The following is a 17332-nucleotide window of genomic DNA, read 5'->3' as shown; positions in this document are numbered from 1 at the left end:
TTTCTCCACTAAATTTTCCTACTACACTATTTCTTCCTAACCTCTTTTTATATTTCTAAATAAATAAGTTTTTCCTCGCCTACTCCGTCTCCCCTTCGAATCACCCTGGATCCACCAGGGCTGGACCCCAGCAAGTTAAGATTATAAACCTGATTTTAATCAAATCCAGTCACTATTCTCTCTCTTAATATTCACTTACGTATTTGGCTGCACCAGGTCTTCGTTGCAGCGTCTGGGATCCAGCTCCCCGACCAGGGGTCAAACCCGGGCCCCCCCACTGGGAGTGCAGTCTTAGCCACTGGGCCACCGAGGACGTCCTCCCGTCACCATTCAGACAAGCTCTCTTTCCATAATGACTGTGTTCCAGTCTGACTAAAAACCGTTCCCAGATTCTTTTTGGTAATTTGAAACCTTAAGAGTTCTACCAAGTTAAGTTAAACAATAGATACCCCGTTGTTTTGCCAAAAGTTTTCCTTTCATTTTAGGTTTGAGGCATTTGTCAAAAAGAGAAAGCACTCCTTACACACAAACAAGCAATCTCACTTTTTAACAGAAGATTATCCAACTTAATCTCAGTATCCAGGGACTTCCCTCATGGCCCGGCGGTCAGGAATCTGCCTGCAAACGCAGGGGACACAGGCTTGGTCCCTCGTGCGGGAAGACTTCACAGGCCACGGAGCAGCTAGCCCTGTGTGTGCAGCTACAACCACGCTCTGCAGCCGGGGAACCTCCGCAGCGAGCAACCCGCGCGCCTCAGCTGGAGAGCAGCGCCTGCTCGCCGCCACCGGGGAAGCCACAGCAACAAGGCCCAGCTCGACCAAAAGTGAATAGATGAGACAAGTTTTAGAAATTCCCAAATACAGTCAGTAGGAGAAAAGAAGCAAGAGAGAAGTAATAGTGCACACACCACCAGACTGAGCCGGCATCCACACCCCGACTTGAACAGCGTGGGGAAGTCCTGAGCCGGCATCCACACCCCGACTTGAACAGCGTGGGGAAGTCCTGAGCCGGCATCCACACCCCGACTTGAACAGCATGGGGAAGAAGTCCTGAGCCAGCTTCTACACCCCGACTTGAACAGCGTGCGGAAGTCCTGAGCCAGCTTCCACACCCCGACTTGAACAGCGTGGGGAAGAAGTCCTGAGCCAGCTTCTACACCCCGACTTGAACAGCGTGGGGAAGTCCTGAGCCGGCATCCACACCCCGACTTGAACAGCGTGCGGAAGTCCTGAGCCAGCTTCCACACCCAGACTTGAACAGCATGGGGAAGTCCCACGTCACAGCAGTCTGCGGTCCCAGAGGGGAAGGGTCCTGGGCGGTGTGTCTACCGCACAGGCGAGACTCCAAATTGCAGCTCTGGGGGCTCCCGCTCACAATCCCAGGCAGCAGACCGACAGCACCGTCGGTTTGTGCACAGAAAAGCTGCAGGTGCCGTTTGACTTTCACGGTGTTGTCTGACTCGCCTTGGGAGTCATAAGATTCCTTAGGCCTCAGGGGGCTGGCTGAGGCTCAGGGGCCTGGGGCTGGCCCGGTCCCTTTCTTATCTAAGTGCCACTTGACTTGTGGGGCTGATGTGCTTGTGATCCAGGCAGGGTCAGAGGTCGGCCAGAGGCCTGCTCCTGTGCTCCTGGAGCCTGAGCAAGACAACCTCCATCTAAACTCCCCTGTCACCATGTGTCTGTATAATTTCCACATAAGATGAAGTGCTGAAACACTCATGATCAAGAAGGCGTGAGTTTAAGTTTCTTTACTTTGGCTTCTGATGTTTATATAACAAAGAGGTAAAGACATTTGAAGGTGAAAACGTGGGTAGATCCATCATGTCCGACTCTGTGCGACCCCGTGGACTGTAGCCCGCCAGGCTCCTCTGTCCATGGGACTCTCTAGACAAGAACGCTGGAGTGGGCTGCCATTTCCTCCTCCAACCTTACGGATTATGCGCGCCTATCTTCACAAAATTTGCTCATCTGCCACAGAATACTGGGATAGCACAGATACTTTGCAGTCGTCTACTTCCTCGTTCTCTCTATAAAATAAAGGCTGCTAATGGTTACAAACTTTAATCAACACGTGAGAATAAAACTACTCCTAGTCCGAGCAAAGGGAATCAACTTTGTCCACGAGGCAGGGAAGCGGAGATGTGTTCTTAGGCGAAAAGCACGCAGAGAACGTGGAACATGCTTTTGTTGAGGGAGGAGAGTCATTTTTGTCCTCAAGCAAAATAATAAGGGGAGACAGGGCTCCCCTGGCGGCTCAAGGGTGGAGGGTCTGCCTGCCGACGCAGGAGACACGGGTGTGGCCCCTGACCCGGGAAGACCCCGTGTTTCGTGGAGCAACCAAGCCTGTGCGCCCTAGAGCCCGCACTCTGCAACGAGAGGCCCACGCGCCAGAGCTGAGAGTAGCCCCTGCTCGCCACAACTAGAGGAGGCCCGCGCAGCAGTGGAGACGCAGCACGGCCAAGTAAAAGGTTAAAAAAAAAGAGGGAGACAGATCCTGGTCAGTTACAAACTCGCCAGCTGCTTTCCACAAGGGTTAAGTCACGTGCCCCTGCAGCTGCTGACCTCCAGCACGCCCCGAAGGAGTTCAGGGAAAAGAGGCCCTCCGTGCTCAGGAAAAACCGGCAGGACAGGTCTTCAGAGAGTCAGTTATTCTCAGGAGCTGATTTTATGAGCCCAGTGTTTGCACCTTCTTGTATCTAGAAAAGCACTAGATTCCTTCCGGGCAACAGCTGCTCTTTGTACCAGCAACCTTCCGCAGACTTGACTGCAAGCGCTCCCCTTCGTCAAAATCACATGTACACTGACCTTTCCCCTTCCTCTTTCGAGCGCCTTCCCGAGAGGCCTGAAATGCTGTCTCCCAGGCTATGGTCCTCATTTTACCCCAAATAAAAGGTAACTCGCAACTCCTGTGTTGTGACAGAGGATGAGATAGTTGGAGGGCATCACCGACTCAGTGGACATGAGTTTGAGCAAACTCCAGGATTTGGTCATGGACAGCGTGACCAGGCGCACTGTGGTCTGTGGGGTCGCAAGGAGTCGGACACGACTTAGCAAACAACAGAGTGAGACCAGAACCAGTCTGTAAACATGAATACTCTTCACCACCACTGATCAAAAACGGAAGTGCCCACAGAGAGAAACTCTGTCTCAGAGGAGAAAACAACGCGCCTTGTGGGTCATCAGAGTCCAGTCCTGCCCAGCGGATGCCTTTGAGGTTTTACCACCACCTGCACGTTCCGTCATCGCCGGACCCTCAGTCCTTCCCGTTTACTCAATATTCAGTGCAACGCTCGGAACGTCAGTTTTTCCCATTTTCCTCCCTCCCTCCTGGCCTGGGACTCAGTCCTGTCACCGCCCGTGTCCTCCTCGGTCTGACAGAGCCCTGCGTGTCCCAGGGAGACACGGTGGTGGGAACTTTGATGTGGGCCACCGCACAAGCCACGGGGGCACCCACATCTCCCGAGCTCTGCTCCAGATGGAAGTGGCCTTGCCACGCGACCCTGATGTCTCCACAACGTTCACTCACACGGCAGATGGCCACCGTGGCCTCACGTCACCATCTAGAGACCTGAGAACTCGATGTTTAAAATCTTCTCAATTGACCTCCCTCAGGGCTCAAAACCCCGGGTTACTGCGGCCTCCGATCACCCACTGAGGAGACTTGGTCCCTGCCAGACCCAGCCACGAGGCCTCATGCAAAGACTGGGACAAAGAGCTGACTGTGTGTCACGGTTTAGGGCCACTTCCCTACAAGGCCCCATCCCCCCAAGGTGTCTACCCAACAAGCTCACAGCTTCCGCAAGAAGGGACACGTCCAGCAACACTGCCCAGCTCTGCAGGAGGGCAGGAGGCCAGGTCCAGTGGGCAACCTCGGGTGGGGGTCCCGGGGACCTGTGCCTCCCCTCTGACTCCCTTGGGCCCCAACACCCCACCCACATTTTCCCTTTCCAAGGCCTGGCGGCCCCTGAGCCAGTCCAGTACCAAGCCGTTACCAGTGTCCGCCATTGTCTATCTGACCCGACAAGCCCAAAGGAAGCTGCTGGTCAAACCTCAAAGGCAGCAGCAGGCCAAGGGGCCCAGGTTTCTTCCTGAGAAGGCTGCCCAGTTTCACAAAACGGAAGGCCCAGGAGGCCCCAGGCCTGCCAGTGGGATGGGGGCACGGCTGAGCCCTCGCCTGGGCCTCGGAGTGCTCCCTCCCCGGGGACCCGAGGCGCTCAGACTACTCTGCAGCCTGGTCCCAGGTCCACACTCTCCCAGAAACCGCCCACCTGGGAGTCTGGGTCCCAGAGCCCTGCGGTGGCCCGCCCGGGCCGGTGCCCAAGGGGACCTTCTCCTGAAACAGGGCTCCCTTCCCTCCACCAGCCTGGTGTCCCTCCTGCCACCACGTCAGAGGCCCCCAGCCCAGGTCAGAGCCCCCGCCCAGCTTGGAGCCCCCCATCCAGGTTGGTGCCCTACCCAGGTTGGAGCCCCCAGCCCAGGCGAGAGTCCCCACCCAGGTCAGCGTCCCCAGCCCAGCTTGGAGCCCCCATCCAGGTCGGAGCGCCCCACCCCAGCTCCAGAGCCCCCACCCAGCTCCAGAGCCCCCACCCAGGCCCAAGCCCCACCCCAGGTTGGAGCCCCCAGCCCAGGCCAGAGTCCCCACCCAGGTCAGCGTCCCCAGCCCAGCTTGGAGCCCCCATCCAGGTCGGAGCGCCCCACCCCAGCTCCAGAGCCCCGACCCCAGGTCCAAGCCCCAGCTCAGGTCGGAGCCCCCACCCAGGTCCAGAGCCCCGACCCCAGGTCCAAGCCCCAGCTCAGGTCGGAGCCCCCGCCCAGCTGGGCGCCCGCGTCCCGGGAGGATCCTTCCCTGGGGTCCTAGACGCCCCCCCTCCGTGGCTCCGGCCCCGCGCGGGCCCCGCGGGCGGCCCGACTCCGGCCCCGGCCGCGCGCACCCACCTCGGGTCCGCGGTCGGCGGCGCAGGCAGCGCGGCGGGCAGCCCGGCCCGAGGCCCCCGGGGCGGCGATGGCGGCGCTGCGCGGAGCGGCCGCGCGTTTCCGGGGCCGCGCGCCGGGCGGGGCGCGGGGCGCCGCAGGTCAGCGGGCGCGGGCCGGGGCCGCGCGGGGGGCCGCCCGCGCCGGGGGTGGGTGGCCTCGCGGCTCCGCAGGGGCGGTGGCCGCCGGCCGGGGCTCCCCGCGCCCCCCGCGGCCCTGCCGCACCGCTGCACGTGCGGGACCCGGGCGGGCCCTTCCCTGCGCCGGCGGGCGCTCCGCGCTGCGCAGGGGCGCCCTGGGGGCGGGCGCTGGCACTGCGGGCCCCTGGACGGCCGGGGGTCCTGGCCCCCCCAGCCCCGGCAGGGGCCCCCCACGGCCACAAGCAGGGGCGCGGGGCGCCTCCAGGGTCCCGAGCGGGGGCGGGGCGGGGCACCCCAGAGGGGGCCTCGGGGGCACCACGCGCCCCGACCTCTCCCGGCACATCCCTGCCCTGGGCGGGCCCCCTGGTGGAGAAGGCGCCCTGGGCGGGGCACCGCGCCCTGCCGGCTGAGTGTAGCTGGCGCCCTGGGGCGAGGGGCCGGGGAGGCCGCCGGGGTCTGGCCAGACGGTCGCGGCTTGTTAGGCGGGGCGCGGGGCGCTGCTCCTGGGGGCTCTGCTGGCCCTGTGCAGGCCCCAGTTCAGGGATGAGCGGAAAGCCTGGCGGGGGAGGGCTCAGGACACGGGGCGGCAGAGCTTGCAGGCCGAGCAGAGGGGCCAGGCTGTGAGGCGCCCTGGGGTGCACGGGTGCGTGCCCAGCCGGGGCTCTGGTGCCGGCCCCTCTCTGGGGTCCAGTGAGGTCCTTCCTTGCAGACAGGCTGCTCAGAGCCCACAGGTCTTAAAGGCTGTTTCCCGCAGTGGGGCCTACAGAGGCCCATTGGCCTGCCTCCTCCCCACTTATCAGGCGGAGGGGGCTGCTGGGTGTGCCCCCTGGGGAGAGCAGACCATCGAAGATAAGCCCACAGTCCTCGCGCCATCTGTTCACGTGAGCAGGGAGAGTGGGGCTGGCGGAGGGGCTCTGCGGGCCAGGGAGACCCCACGGACACTGCACTGTGGCGGGCCGGCCATGGATGGTAGGCACCTCTTCCGGGTCCCCGCCTCCCTGAGCAGGGGAGAGGAGAGAGCCCCCGGACTTGTGCTGATCTTATTTCTGTCCCCGGGCGGCGGGCCGAGGCCTGGTGCTGGGAGTCCCTGGCTCAGAGCTGGCTGCCCCTGAGGGCACACCCCCCTCCGCCCTCCCTTGCGGACCCCAGTTCTGCTGTCTCTGAGCTGCTTTCTGTGGCAGCATCTGCAGACAGGGCCTTCTACGGGGAGAAGACGGGGCAGCCAGTCCTCCAGGGGCAGGGGTGGGGGCTGCAAGCGGCCTCCTGGGGGCCCAGAAGCGTTTCAGAGCCGCTGCCCCGCCAGGCTCTGTGGGCACTCGGAGCGGCCGAGCCGCACGGCCCAACAGGTGGACTCGAGAGAAGCTTTCCCGCCCGCTCCTGCCAGGACATCGGGTGACGCTGAGCTCAGGGCAGCTCACTTGCCTTCTTGATGTGGGTGGCGGGAGTCAGTGCGTGCTGGGGGACGCGTGCTCACCCCAGACTGTCACAGGGCCGGATGTGGCTGCGGGACCGCCCTGGAACGTGGGCACCCTCCCTGGTGGCACCTCCTGGCTGGTCCCGGTCCTTCCTTCTGACGCCCCCCTCACCCCTGCAGGCCGGCAATGCTATGACCTCCTGGTGATCGGCGGCGGATCCGGCGGCCTGGCCTGCGCCAAGGAAGGTGTGTGTCCTGTGTCCCGCATGCGGCTGGTGCGGCGGGTCCTCCGGGAATGCAGTGGAGCTCTGGGGGCTGAGGGTGTGCCCTGCATGCGTGCTCTCTGCCGCGGGCCTGGTCCCCCTCCCCAGGCAGCCGGTGGCCCGCTTTCTCTCACTGTAGATCACGCTGCATTTTATGAAATTTTGTCTCAATGGACTCGCGCTGCAAGTATCCTCACTTTCCGGGCCTCTCCCACGGGCCCCGTTATGTGGAGATCGTCCGTGTTGCTGCGTGAATCCGGAGCCTCGCCTTCTCACACGGCTGTGTGGACTCGGCGTCCATCTCACCTGTGGCTGCTCCATTCGCCCATGGGCTGGGTTGTTTCCTGTTTGGGGCTGTTGGAAACAACTGTGTGTGTGTGTGTCTCTGTGTGGACGCGTGCTGTGCGTCTGCTGGAGGGCCGCCTGAGAGTGGAGCAGCTGGGCCGAGCACTGTGCCCCCGTCCAGGCACTGTTCGCCTTTCAGCGGCGTTCCGCCCATTTGATGAGCAGGTCTTCCACGTCTGTGTCCGTTTTATCCCGAGTGTTTCGTGCTTTCAGTCTGCTTTGCTGAGGCGTGAGTCACACGCTGTGTAGATCACTCGTCTCAACCGCCTGACGCGGTGCATTTTGCACCCGCGGGGTTGTGCGGCCGTGACCGCCAAGTGTATCTCCTGTTGCTTTCTGTTTGTGCCGGTCTCTGTTGCCCGGGCTTTCCCTGGTTGCGGGAGCGGAGCTGCGCTTTGCTGGGTGGCTTCTCACTGCGGTTGCTTCTTTGCTTGTGCAGCATGGGCTCTAGGGCGCGTGTGGACTCTTCCCCACTGGGAGACGGTCACCAGAAGGGGACATAAGGAGACATAAGTACCCCTGCCCGGAGGCGACGACTTCACCCCACGCCCTCATGTCGCCCCACAAGGCACTTCGGACTCTGCCCTGTCTGTGCCCCGGCATCCATTCTGATGAGAATCTGCCGTCTGTATCTTTGTTTCTCTGCTGTGTGTCTCTCTCCTCTGCTTGCTTTTAGGGTTTTCTCTTTCCGTTACTTTTGAACAGTTTAACGATAGCATGCCAATTCCGGTGCATGCTGAATTCCCTTCCTGCCGGAGTTCGTCGAGCCCTGTGGGTCTGTGGATCAGGGTTCCCCATCCTCTGGGCCCTCACGCCTGAGGTGGAGCCGATGTCACGGCAATAGAAATGACGTGCACAGAAGTGTGATGGGCTCGGATCACCCCAACACCATCCATCACAGAGTTGTCTTCCACAGAACCGGCCCCGGGCTCCAAAAAGGGCGGGGAAACCGCTGGGTCACAGTTTTCATCGACCCATGGCGCTGTTCAGCCATCAGTTGCTCCTCCGCGCGGGCAACGCTGGTCCCGCGTGTGTCAGCTGCCCCGGCTCCTCTCCGAGCGCGCCTGGCTCTCTGCATAGTGGACGGTCTCCATTCCTGCCTGCAGGCTCCCGAATAAAGGCGCCTGCGGTGTCTGCTCCACCGTGAACCCCACTCGGTGCCGGTTCCTAAAAGCACGTTTCTTGGAGCACAGTTGCTTTACAGTGCAGTGTCCATCTCCACTGCCCAGCCAGGCGCGTCGGCCGCACGTGTGCACAGAGCCCCCCGGTGTGGCTTTCCCGCCGCTTGGCGCGGTGTCATCTCTGCAGTTTGACGTGGGCGCCTTTTTCTGTCTTTCACACGGCTTCTTAGCTCTTCGCACACGTGGAGTGCGGTTGTGCCCCCCGCTCTGCTTGCTTTTCCGCTGATCCTGACGTCACTGCCAGTTCTAGGCAGCTTCGTGGACTGGCTGCATCTTTCTGCTCCTTTGTGTGCCTGGAAATTTTTGTCAGAGCACCAGACACTTTGGACTCTACCCTGCTGGCTTCACTTGGTAAAGAGTCTGCCTGCAATGCAGGAGACCTGGATTTGATCCCTGGGTGGGGAAGATCCCCTGGAGGAGGGTATGGCAACCCGCTCCTGTCTTCTTGCCTGGAGAATCCCACGGACAGAGGAGCCTGGTGAGCTGCAGTCCACGGGGTCACAAAGGATCGGACACAACGGAGCAACTCACACTCTTTCACTTTCGTTTGCTGGGTTCTGGGTCTTTTTGTACTCCTAGAAACGTGTCAGAGCGTGTCCTGAGATGTAGGTAGGGACAGCCTGGTCTTTTCGAATCTTCTGCATGAGGTCTGTTAGGCAGGCCTGGTGCGGGGGCCCAGTCCGAGCCTGACTACTCGGAGACACGACCTTCCTGAGCCCACCCACCGCCCCGGGAGGCTGGGCAACACTTCCACCGCACCTCCTCGGGAACGCGCAGCCCCTCCTGGGCTGGGTCCTCGGGACCCCTGTTCCTGGGGTTCACATCCGCCCGCTCCTGCTCCCAGAGACCGCTGCCCTTCGTTTTCTCCTGTTCTGCTTCTTGACACCAGTATTGTGCGTATTGTGTCAGGGTGTTCGGTGGTTTTGAGCAGGAGGGTACCTGGTGCCTGTTGCCCTGTCCTGGCCAGACCCAGAAGCTGGGTGTGGTTGTGTCTGAGGAGCCCCCTCGGCCACAGCCTTTAAACCCAGTGCCGGGTCCCGTCGGTCGCCGCTGAATGAAGTGGTCTTGTTGATGAAGACTCGCACACTTGCTTCTGGTCGACGTAGCCCCGAGTCGAGCGTGTTCTGCGGTGTCAGACGCTCGCGGCCTCGGGGCGCAAGTCCGGGGCCTGGGGCTAGCCGGCGCTGGGCCCCAGCAGGGCCCCTGGGAAGCCTGCAGTTGTCCCTGGGCTCAGAATGTAGGGCTTGCGGCTTGGAGACCTGCAGACAGCAGAGGGGGGGTCTTGGGGAGCAGGGCATGGGGCAGAGGGGGCTCCAGGCGGGGCTGCAGTGTGGGGTCTGGTCCTGCTCCCCGTCTTGGGGCCTTGCTGACCTGCCATCTGACTCCTGCGCTTTGCTTTCCTGAGAAGAGGCAGCAATGCCCAGCTGGGAACTCTGAGCAGATGGACTGGGACCCTCCATGGGGTCCAGGAAATAGGGGTGTGAGGGGGGCCGGGGGCCTGTCTGTGGTGTCCTGGGTCTGACCTGCCCTGGAGCAGGGTGGCGGGGTGGGCTGGGCAACACTGCTCTGGTGGGCGGTCAGGGAGCGAGTCCGGGAGCCTGCCCTTAGGCAGTGTGGCCGAGGCCAGAGGCCTCCTGGGCACCCTGAGTCCCCCCGGGTGGACTGGTCCCCAGCGTGCTCACCTGCCTGCTCCTTGTCCTTAGCCGCCCAGCTGGGGAAGAAGGTGGCCGTGCTGGACTACGTGGAGCCTTCCCCCCGAGGTAGGCCAGTCCTGCGGGTGGGGGCGGGCATCAGTCCTGAGGGGCCGAGCCCAGCCCTCTGGCCGGGAGAGTTGGAGTCAGCAGGGTGGCGGCTCACCCAAGCTCCCCCTGCCCCCAGGCACCAGGTGGGGCCTCGGCGGCACCTGCGTGAATGTCGGCTGCATCCCCAAGAAGCTGATGCACCAGGCGGCGCTGCTGGGGGGCATGATCCGCGACGCCCCCCACTACGGCTGGCGCGTGGCCCAGGCCCCGCACGACTGGTGAGGGGCAGCGGGGGGACCAGGGTCCCCGCAGCCCCCGGGCAGCCCCTTCACCCCCATGTATGGGCCAGGCTTCTGGTTGTCTCCCGGGGTGGGTGGCAGAGGCCACCCGCCCCCTGGGTGGGGCCTGGGCCCTGTTGCACCCAGGCCTGGCAGGTGGCGGGCGATCTGCTCAGGGCCCCCAAGTCGGGAGCCCCTGGCTTGGCCCAGGGACGGCCTCCACCCCCACCACCTTGAGAAGCACGTGGCCCCTGGGTGTGCCTGTGAAGGGCCCTTAGCAGCCCCGTCCTGGCGGGACCTGCCCCTGAACCGTGCGGCCGTTCAGCCCCGCGCTGCCTGTATCACCAGGGCAACAATGGCAGATGCCGTCCAGAACCACGTGAAGTCCCTGAACTGGGGCCACCGCGTCCAGCTGCAGGACAGGTACCGCTGCTGCGCCGGGCCCCGGGCGGTCCTGGGCGCTGAGGACTCCCCAGGCTGGGGCGGTGGGGAGAACTGCGGAGAAAGCCCAGTCGTCCGGCGGACTCCACGCTCCCAACGCGGGGCCTGGGTTCAATCCCTGGCCGGGGGACTAGAACCTGCACGCTGCAGCTGAGACTCGGCACAGCCGAATAAATAAATATTTAGAAAGTAAAGACACAGCACCATTGGGAAGTTTTAAAAAAAAAAAAAAAGCCAGTTTCTGGGCACCAGGCGCCCCTCACCCCTCCTGGGGCCTGGCCTCATGGTCCCCTGCCTGCTGGCCCCCTTCCTTGGCAGCGGAACGTTGGTAGGTTTTGGGGGGACAGTACTGGTACTGTCCAGTACTGGGAGCCTCCTCTTCCTGGTGGAGCATGTCCAGGTGATAGGACTGAGCTCAGCAGAGGCCCGGCCACCTCTGTCCCCACACACCGGAGCTGCGCTGGGCCTTGGGACATCCCTGCGTGGTGGCTGTGGTCCCTGTGTCCGGGGAGACCCAGGGAGATGGCAGCCATGCCCCTGCCCCTGAGCCGTGGGTGGCCTGAGGCCACATTTGAGCACCCGGTTTTTATTTCGCAGGAAAGTCAAGTATTTGAACGTCAAGGCCAGCTTTGTGGACGCGCACACAGTTTGCGGTGTCTCCAAAGGTGGGGAGGAGGTGAGCACCTGCCTCCTGGGCTCCCAGGGGCCGGTCTGGGCAGATCCCAGGTTCGCGCAGCCTCTGCGCTGTCCCCAGCGATCAGCGCCGCTGGGGTTGACACAACATCCCCCGGGGGCCCAGGATGGCCCAGTCCTCTGTGACGGAGGAGGCGAGCACGCCAGGCTGCCCGTGGCTCAGGCGGCCCAGCCCGGCATGGCCTTGTGGGATTCTGGAGACCTTCTCCCTGGGGACGCTGTGTAAGCTGGGAAGCTCTCCTGCCGGTGCTCAGACCCGTCTCGGGGCTGCTGCGGGGCCGGCGCCACAGGCAGTGGCTGTGACTGGATACAGTGGAGCCCTCGCGAGGTGCCTGAGGGCACCCGTGGGGTGCCTAGGTCACTGAGGCTTCCTCGGTTTCTTCCCAGACTCTGCTTTCGGCCGAGCACATCGTCATTGCCACCGGAGGTCGGCCGCGGTACCCCACGCACGTGAGTGTCCCCGGAGCACGCGCCCCAACCCCTGCGGTCCACCCAGCGGGAGCTGCCTCTAGGGCAGGGGACCCGGCAGCTGTGACTGGTGGCTCTGGACAGGCCTCCAAAGGAGGGTAGGGCGCCTGTCCGAGTGACCACACAGGCAGGGCCCATCAGTGGCCACCAGTGACCCCCGCCCGCAGCCGGGCCTGCCAAGGCTGCGTTCAAAGTGCCTGACAGCCACGGTCTGCTCCCGGGACCTGGCGATGAGCCCGGCTGCCCGGCTGCCCACATGGGGACCGGCCCACTCCCACCGGCCCGCTCCCACCGCCCCTTGAAGGGTGTAGACGTGGGAGCCACGGGCCCTGGGGAGGCCGCTCGGTGGCTGCCCGCCCCGCTGCCTGCTGAGTCTGCCCGTGTTCTGATCCCTGGTTACCCAGACCTGTCGGGCTCCCTTGAGCAAACTTACGAAACTTTATTTTTCTTGCCGACTGGAACCGTAAACTGTTTGGAATCCATTTCCTCTCTGCAGCGCTTCTGACTCCCGAGGGCCACGGGGAGGGCACACGTCCCAGGCCCCCACCTGCTGGGGCATGGGGTGACCTGCACAGCCCGCGCGTGCGGGGCCCACCGCACTGTCCCTCGGGGACCGCCCCGCCTTCAGCCCAGAGCCCTGGGGACCGGCCTGCCTGGCCTCGCCCCTCCCGCCTGCAGCCCTGGGTCTGATCCGGGGGTCCTGGAGAGCTGGAGGAAGAGGCTGCGGCCCCCCCAGCCCCCGGCCCAGAGCCGCTCCTGGGAAGGTGCAGCCGCACGCAGGTGGTATCTGCGAGCCGGCTTCCTCTGTGGGCACCCTAGGGGCCAGAGACGCCGCCTTACATCGACCCTTCTCCTGGACAGATCGAAGGTGCCTTGGAATACGGGATCACGAGCGATGACCTCTTCTGGCTGAAGGAATCCCCTGGAAAAACGTAAGGCCTGAGGGGTGTCCGGGGCCCGCTCCCCTGTGCACAGGGCGTGTTCCTTCCCACCGAGGGAAGGCGGAAAGCTGGCCGCACCATGCGTTCCGGGCCGTGTCCGCCCAGGGCCATGTCACGGGGTTGGCTGTTGTTTGCAGGCCTGGTGTTCATCAGGTTTCCCGCGGGCCCCCGGGGGGAGCCCCGCCGCTTTCCAGCGCTGATCAGATGTCCCACTTTCACCTGGCCCCTAGTGTCCTGGGCGCCCCTGAGATCGGCAGGGCCCAGGGGCCCAGCTCACTCCCAGCCTGGGGTCCAGCTCTGGGAGCTGCTGCCGGGCGTCTCGGGGACCTGTGTTTGCAAGGACCAGACAGGCCACCAGAGGGCGGCAGAGGCTCGGCTGTCACAGTGCGGGGGCTGGGGAGGCCTGCTGCCCGAGGCCTGCAGGGGCAGGGTCTGCGTGTGGGTGTGAGCGCATGTGGGTGTGAGCACGTGTGTGAGCGTCTGCGTCCACACGTGTGTGTGCTTGTCTGTGAGCACATGAGCGTGTGTGCATGCCCGGCTGTGTGCTCTGCGTGTCCTCGCTGTCCTGGCCTCACAAGGCATCCCTGCAGGCCCAGGCGCAGCCCCTCGCGAGGGGCCCCCTTCCTCTTCTCTGGCCAGACTGGCTGCAGGCGAGCCCGGCCTGCAGGTCCTGACCGTCTCTGGCTTCTTCTGCGCCGTGTGCGTGGCCGGAGCTGTGTCCAGTCGAGAACCGTGGTCCCGGCTGGGCACTGTCTCGTGGGCCGAAGGGGCCGGGCCTCCCCCGCCGAGTGGGGCCCCTCGGCCGCTCCCACCTGCAGCCTGGGCCGCCCTGCCGCGCCTCCACAGGCTCCGGCTGTGCGGGGCACTTCCCCCTGGAAGTGGGGTGCGATTCTACATCGCGTTTACCACACTGTCGGTCTCCCCGTCGTGTCTGGCTGACTCTCTTGTCTCTGCCTAGCAGGCTCGGCGGGGTCTGGCTCCTGCATTTGCTGTTACGGCATCGTTGGTGTTCACTAGCTGTTTAAAACGAGTGTGGGCGTCTACGTGTGGGTTTGAATGTGTGGCTGTGAGTGTGAATGTGTGTGGCTCTGTGTGTGTGTGTGTCACTGTGTGTGTGAGCATGAGCGTGTGTCTGAGGGCACCTGTGAGAGTATATCTGAGCATGTTGTATGAGTGTGAGCGTGTGTGTCTGTGAAGTGTGCAAGTGTGTGTGAGCATGTGTGTGTGAACATGTGTGTGTGTGAGTGTGTTTCTGTGAATGTATCTGTGTAAGTATGTCTGTGAGCTATGTCTGTGTGTGTGTGTGAGCATGTGTGACTGAACATGTGTATCAGTGAGCGTGTGTGGCTGTGAGTGTGTGTGTCCGTGAGCATGTGTGTGTAAGCGTGTGTGGCTGTGAGTGAGCGTGTGTGGCTGAAAGCATGTGTGGCTGTGTGTCTGTGTGTGTCTATGAGCGTATATGGCTGTGAATGTGTGTGTCTGAGTATGTGTGTGGCTGTGTGTGTGTGTCTGTAAGCGTGTGGCTGTGTGTGTGTGTGTCTGTAAGCATGTGGCTGTGAGCATGTGTATGTGTGTGTCTCTGTGTGTGAGCGTGTGTGTCTGTGAGCGTGTGTGGCTGTGTGTGGCTGTGAGCGTGTGTGTCTGAGTGGCTGTGAGCGTGTGGCTGTGAGCATGTGTGGTTGTGAGCATGTGTGGCTGTGAGCGTGTGTGTCTGAGTGGCTGTGAGCGCGTGTGGCTGTGAGCGTGTGTGGTTGTGAGCGCATGTGGCTGTCAGCACGTGTGGTTGTGAGCATGTGTGGCTGTGAGCGTGTGCCTGTGAGCGTGTGTGGCTGTGAGCATATGTGGGTGTGAGCATGTGGCTGTGAGCATGTGTGTCTGTGAAGTGTGCAAGTGTGTGTGAATGTGAGCATGTGTATGTGAACACGTGTGTGTGAGTGTGTTTCTGTGAATGTATCTGTGTAAGTATGTTTGTGAGCTATGTCTGTGTAAGTGTGTGTGTCTGTGAGCATGTGTGACTGAACATGTGTATCAGTGAGCGTGTGTGGCTGTGAGCGTGTGTGGTTGTGAGCATGTGTGGCTGTGAGCGTGTGCCTGTGAGCGTGTGTGGCTGTGAGCGTGTGTCTGAGTGGCTGTGAGCGTGTGGCTGTGAGCATGTGTGGTTGTGAGCGCGTGTGGCTGTGAGCATGTGTGGCTGTGAGTGTGTGTGGTTGTGAGCGTGTGTGTCTAAGTGGCTGTGAGCATATGTGGTCGTGAGAGCGTGTGGCTGTGAGCGTGTGTGTCTGAGTGGCTGTGAGCGTGTGGCTGTGAGCATGTGTGGTTGTGAGCACGTGTGTCTGTGAAGTGTGCAAGTGTGAGTGTGTGAATGTGAGCATGTGTGTGAACACGTGTGTGTGAGTGTGTTTCTGTGAATGTATCTGTGTAGGTATGTTTGTGAGCTATGTCTGTGTAAGTGTGTGTGTCTGTGAGCATGTGTGACTGAACATGTGTATCAGTGAGCGTGTGTGGTTGTGAGCGTGTGTGGCTGTGAGCACGTGTGGTTGTGAGCATGTGTGGTTGTGAGAGCGTGTGGCTGTGAGCGTGTGTGTCTAAGTGGCTATGAGCATGTGTGGCTGTGAGCGTGTGTGGCTGTAAGTGTGTGGCTGTGAGCGTGTGTGGCTGTGAGCGCGTGTGGCTGTGAGCGTGTGGCTCTGAGCGTGTGGCTCTGAGTGGGGCTGCCCTGCCCTGGGGCTGCCCTCTGCTTTCCTCTTTCTCATCTGCCCGCAGGCCTGCTGTCAGAGCTGAACCTCGTGTTGTTTACCACTGCAGGTCTTTTCGGCTTGCCCTCCTTGGCCCCAGCAGCGCGCCAGTGTCCGGGTTTCTAAGTGTGGTTCAGGCTCTTTGACGCTTAATTGCTGTTAGATTCATTGCATGTTGAGGAGCGCCTCTCCCCCCACCCCTCGCCCAGCAAGATGGTTTTTGACAAAAGCCCTGGATTTCCTGTGGGTCCCAGAGCCTTGGTGGGCGTCTGCAGCTTGTCTGCGTGAAGACGGGGCCCCAGGCACCCACCACGAGCGCCTGTGGTCGGCCTGGAAACTCCTCTGAATGGGGCCCGGTCCTGCTCTAGCCCTGTTCGGGGTCCCATCCACCGGGCTTTGGACCTGTGGTGTTTTCTTAGGCGTTGGTTTCTGGGGGTGACGCAGGTCCGCGGGGGCCCGTGGAGACCGTGGTGCCGCTGGCCTTCACAGCGCAGCCAGCTGGATGCTGGCTCGCGGCCTGGGGCCTGTGTCCTGGCCGAGGCCGCTGCTGCGGCTCCGTCGCGTCTGCCCAGCCGCAGCGCTCTCTGAGCCTTGGTCTTTCGTTGACTCTGTTCCCATGTGTTCATTTTCTTTTGTTGGTTATTCCCGTGTTGCCTTCTGAACGCCGAGTCCAGCCACCAAGAGGGGCCGCTGTCTGGTGGCCCTCACTGCCCGCGGCTCGCCTGGGCCGGGGCCCAGGAAGGCCGGGCGCAGGGCCCCGTGTGGCCGCCCTGCTGACCACGTGCTGGGCCCGCGGTGTGCGCGGCTGGGGAAGACAGCCCCAGATATCGGGGTCAGCAAAGTGTTTATTTTTTTCAGAAAAAAAAAAAAAAACCAAACCATTTAGAAGACTTTTTTTTTTTTAGCTCTTTCGTTTAGAAGGAATCTAGGTATGTTATTGTTTAAGGAAAAAAAGTGTTTGCAATGTATCAGTCACCCATTCCGTTCTGAGCATGATTTATGTGAGGAAATGGTTTTTTAAAAAAATTAAGCTGGAGATACATCCCCGAACGATGCTTCTGTGAAACGCAGCTTTTGTGCCGAGCTGTGAATGCAAGTTGGAACAGTGCGACACGGGAGGCAGTGTTTACTCCCTGCATTCCTGTGCGCAGTCAAAATAAGCCGGAGGGCCGACAGTAGCATTTCTGTATTTTATCAGCTCTGGCCGGGCTGGGGGCCTCCACTCACACTCCGAGGGGCTGTTTCTACCAGATTTATTTGCCTTATAAATATTCCTGGTGTTTATTTTAACTCGCCTTTAAAACGGAGCTGAAATGAATATGGGCCCAAGGGCTGCCCCCACCCTGGAGGCCTCGCAAAGCCGGGCGGGCCGTGCCCCGGGGCCCATCCAGGAGGCCAGCCGGCCAGCAGGGTGCCCAGCATGCCTGGCCTCGCCTCAGCCTGCAGCTGCGGGGCCTCCGCTGGCCAACTCCCCGCAGCCCGTGGGCTCTGGGGCCGTCCATCCTCCTCCCAGTGTGGACCGCCCTCAGGATCACCTTCCTGAGACGGGTGGCCAGCAGCCTCCACGGGTGACCCACCTGCTTTGCCCCAGGAGTCTGGGAGCCCTCTGGACAGCCCACATGCAGCTGCTCCCGGAGCCCCTGCCTGCAGGGGGGGCTGTGCTGGTGGGGTGGCCATGGGCCCTAGAACTGTGTGGGTGCCCCCCGGACCCCCTGGGAGCA

The 17332-nt window shown here is 62.1% G+C and overlaps 2 protein-coding genes across 5 annotated transcripts in view; one reads left to right on the top strand and one right to left on the bottom strand.

Moving 5' to 3' along the window:
• The window catches only part of COMT (catechol-O-methyltransferase), a 16524-nt gene extending 11518 nt beyond the window's left edge, over positions 1–5006 (bottom strand). Inside the window, exon 1 of the mRNA XM_027956936.3 lies at positions 4935–5006. The gene's annotated coding sequence lies outside the window, so the exon portion shown is untranslated. The remainder of the gene's footprint in view (positions 1–4934) is intronic.
• Positions 4984–17332, top strand: part of TXNRD2 (thioredoxin reductase 2) — a 27444-nt gene continuing 15095 nt past the window's right edge. Inside the window, exons 1-8 of one of the 4 annotated variants that reach the window (XM_027956932.2) lie at positions 4984–5071; positions 6705–6770; positions 10017–10073; positions 10192–10333; positions 10682–10756; positions 11372–11450; positions 11855–11917; positions 12797–12867. In XM_027956932.2, coding sequence (XP_027812733.2) covers positions 5002–5071; positions 6705–6770; positions 10017–10073; positions 10192–10333; positions 10682–10756; positions 11372–11450; positions 11855–11917; positions 12797–12867 — 623 coding nt within the window. In that variant the 5' untranslated portion in view covers positions 4984–5001. Of the gene's footprint in view, positions 5072–5361; positions 5371–5969; positions 6080–6700; positions 6771–10016; positions 10074–10191; positions 10334–10681; positions 10757–11371; positions 11451–11854; positions 11918–12796; positions 12868–17332 lie in introns of those variants that run through there. The other 3 variants (XM_060400902.1, XM_027956933.3, XM_060400901.1) reach the window with 3 other exon arrangements.

Source organism: Ovis aries, chromosome 17 (genome assembly GCF_016772045.2).
Source record: "Ovis aries strain OAR_USU_Benz2616 breed Rambouillet chromosome 17, ARS-UI_Ramb_v3.0, whole genome shotgun sequence".
NCBI lineage: Eukaryota > Metazoa > Chordata > Mammalia > Artiodactyla > Bovidae > Ovis > Ovis aries.
This window is presented reverse-complemented; position numbering and strand designations above follow the sequence as displayed.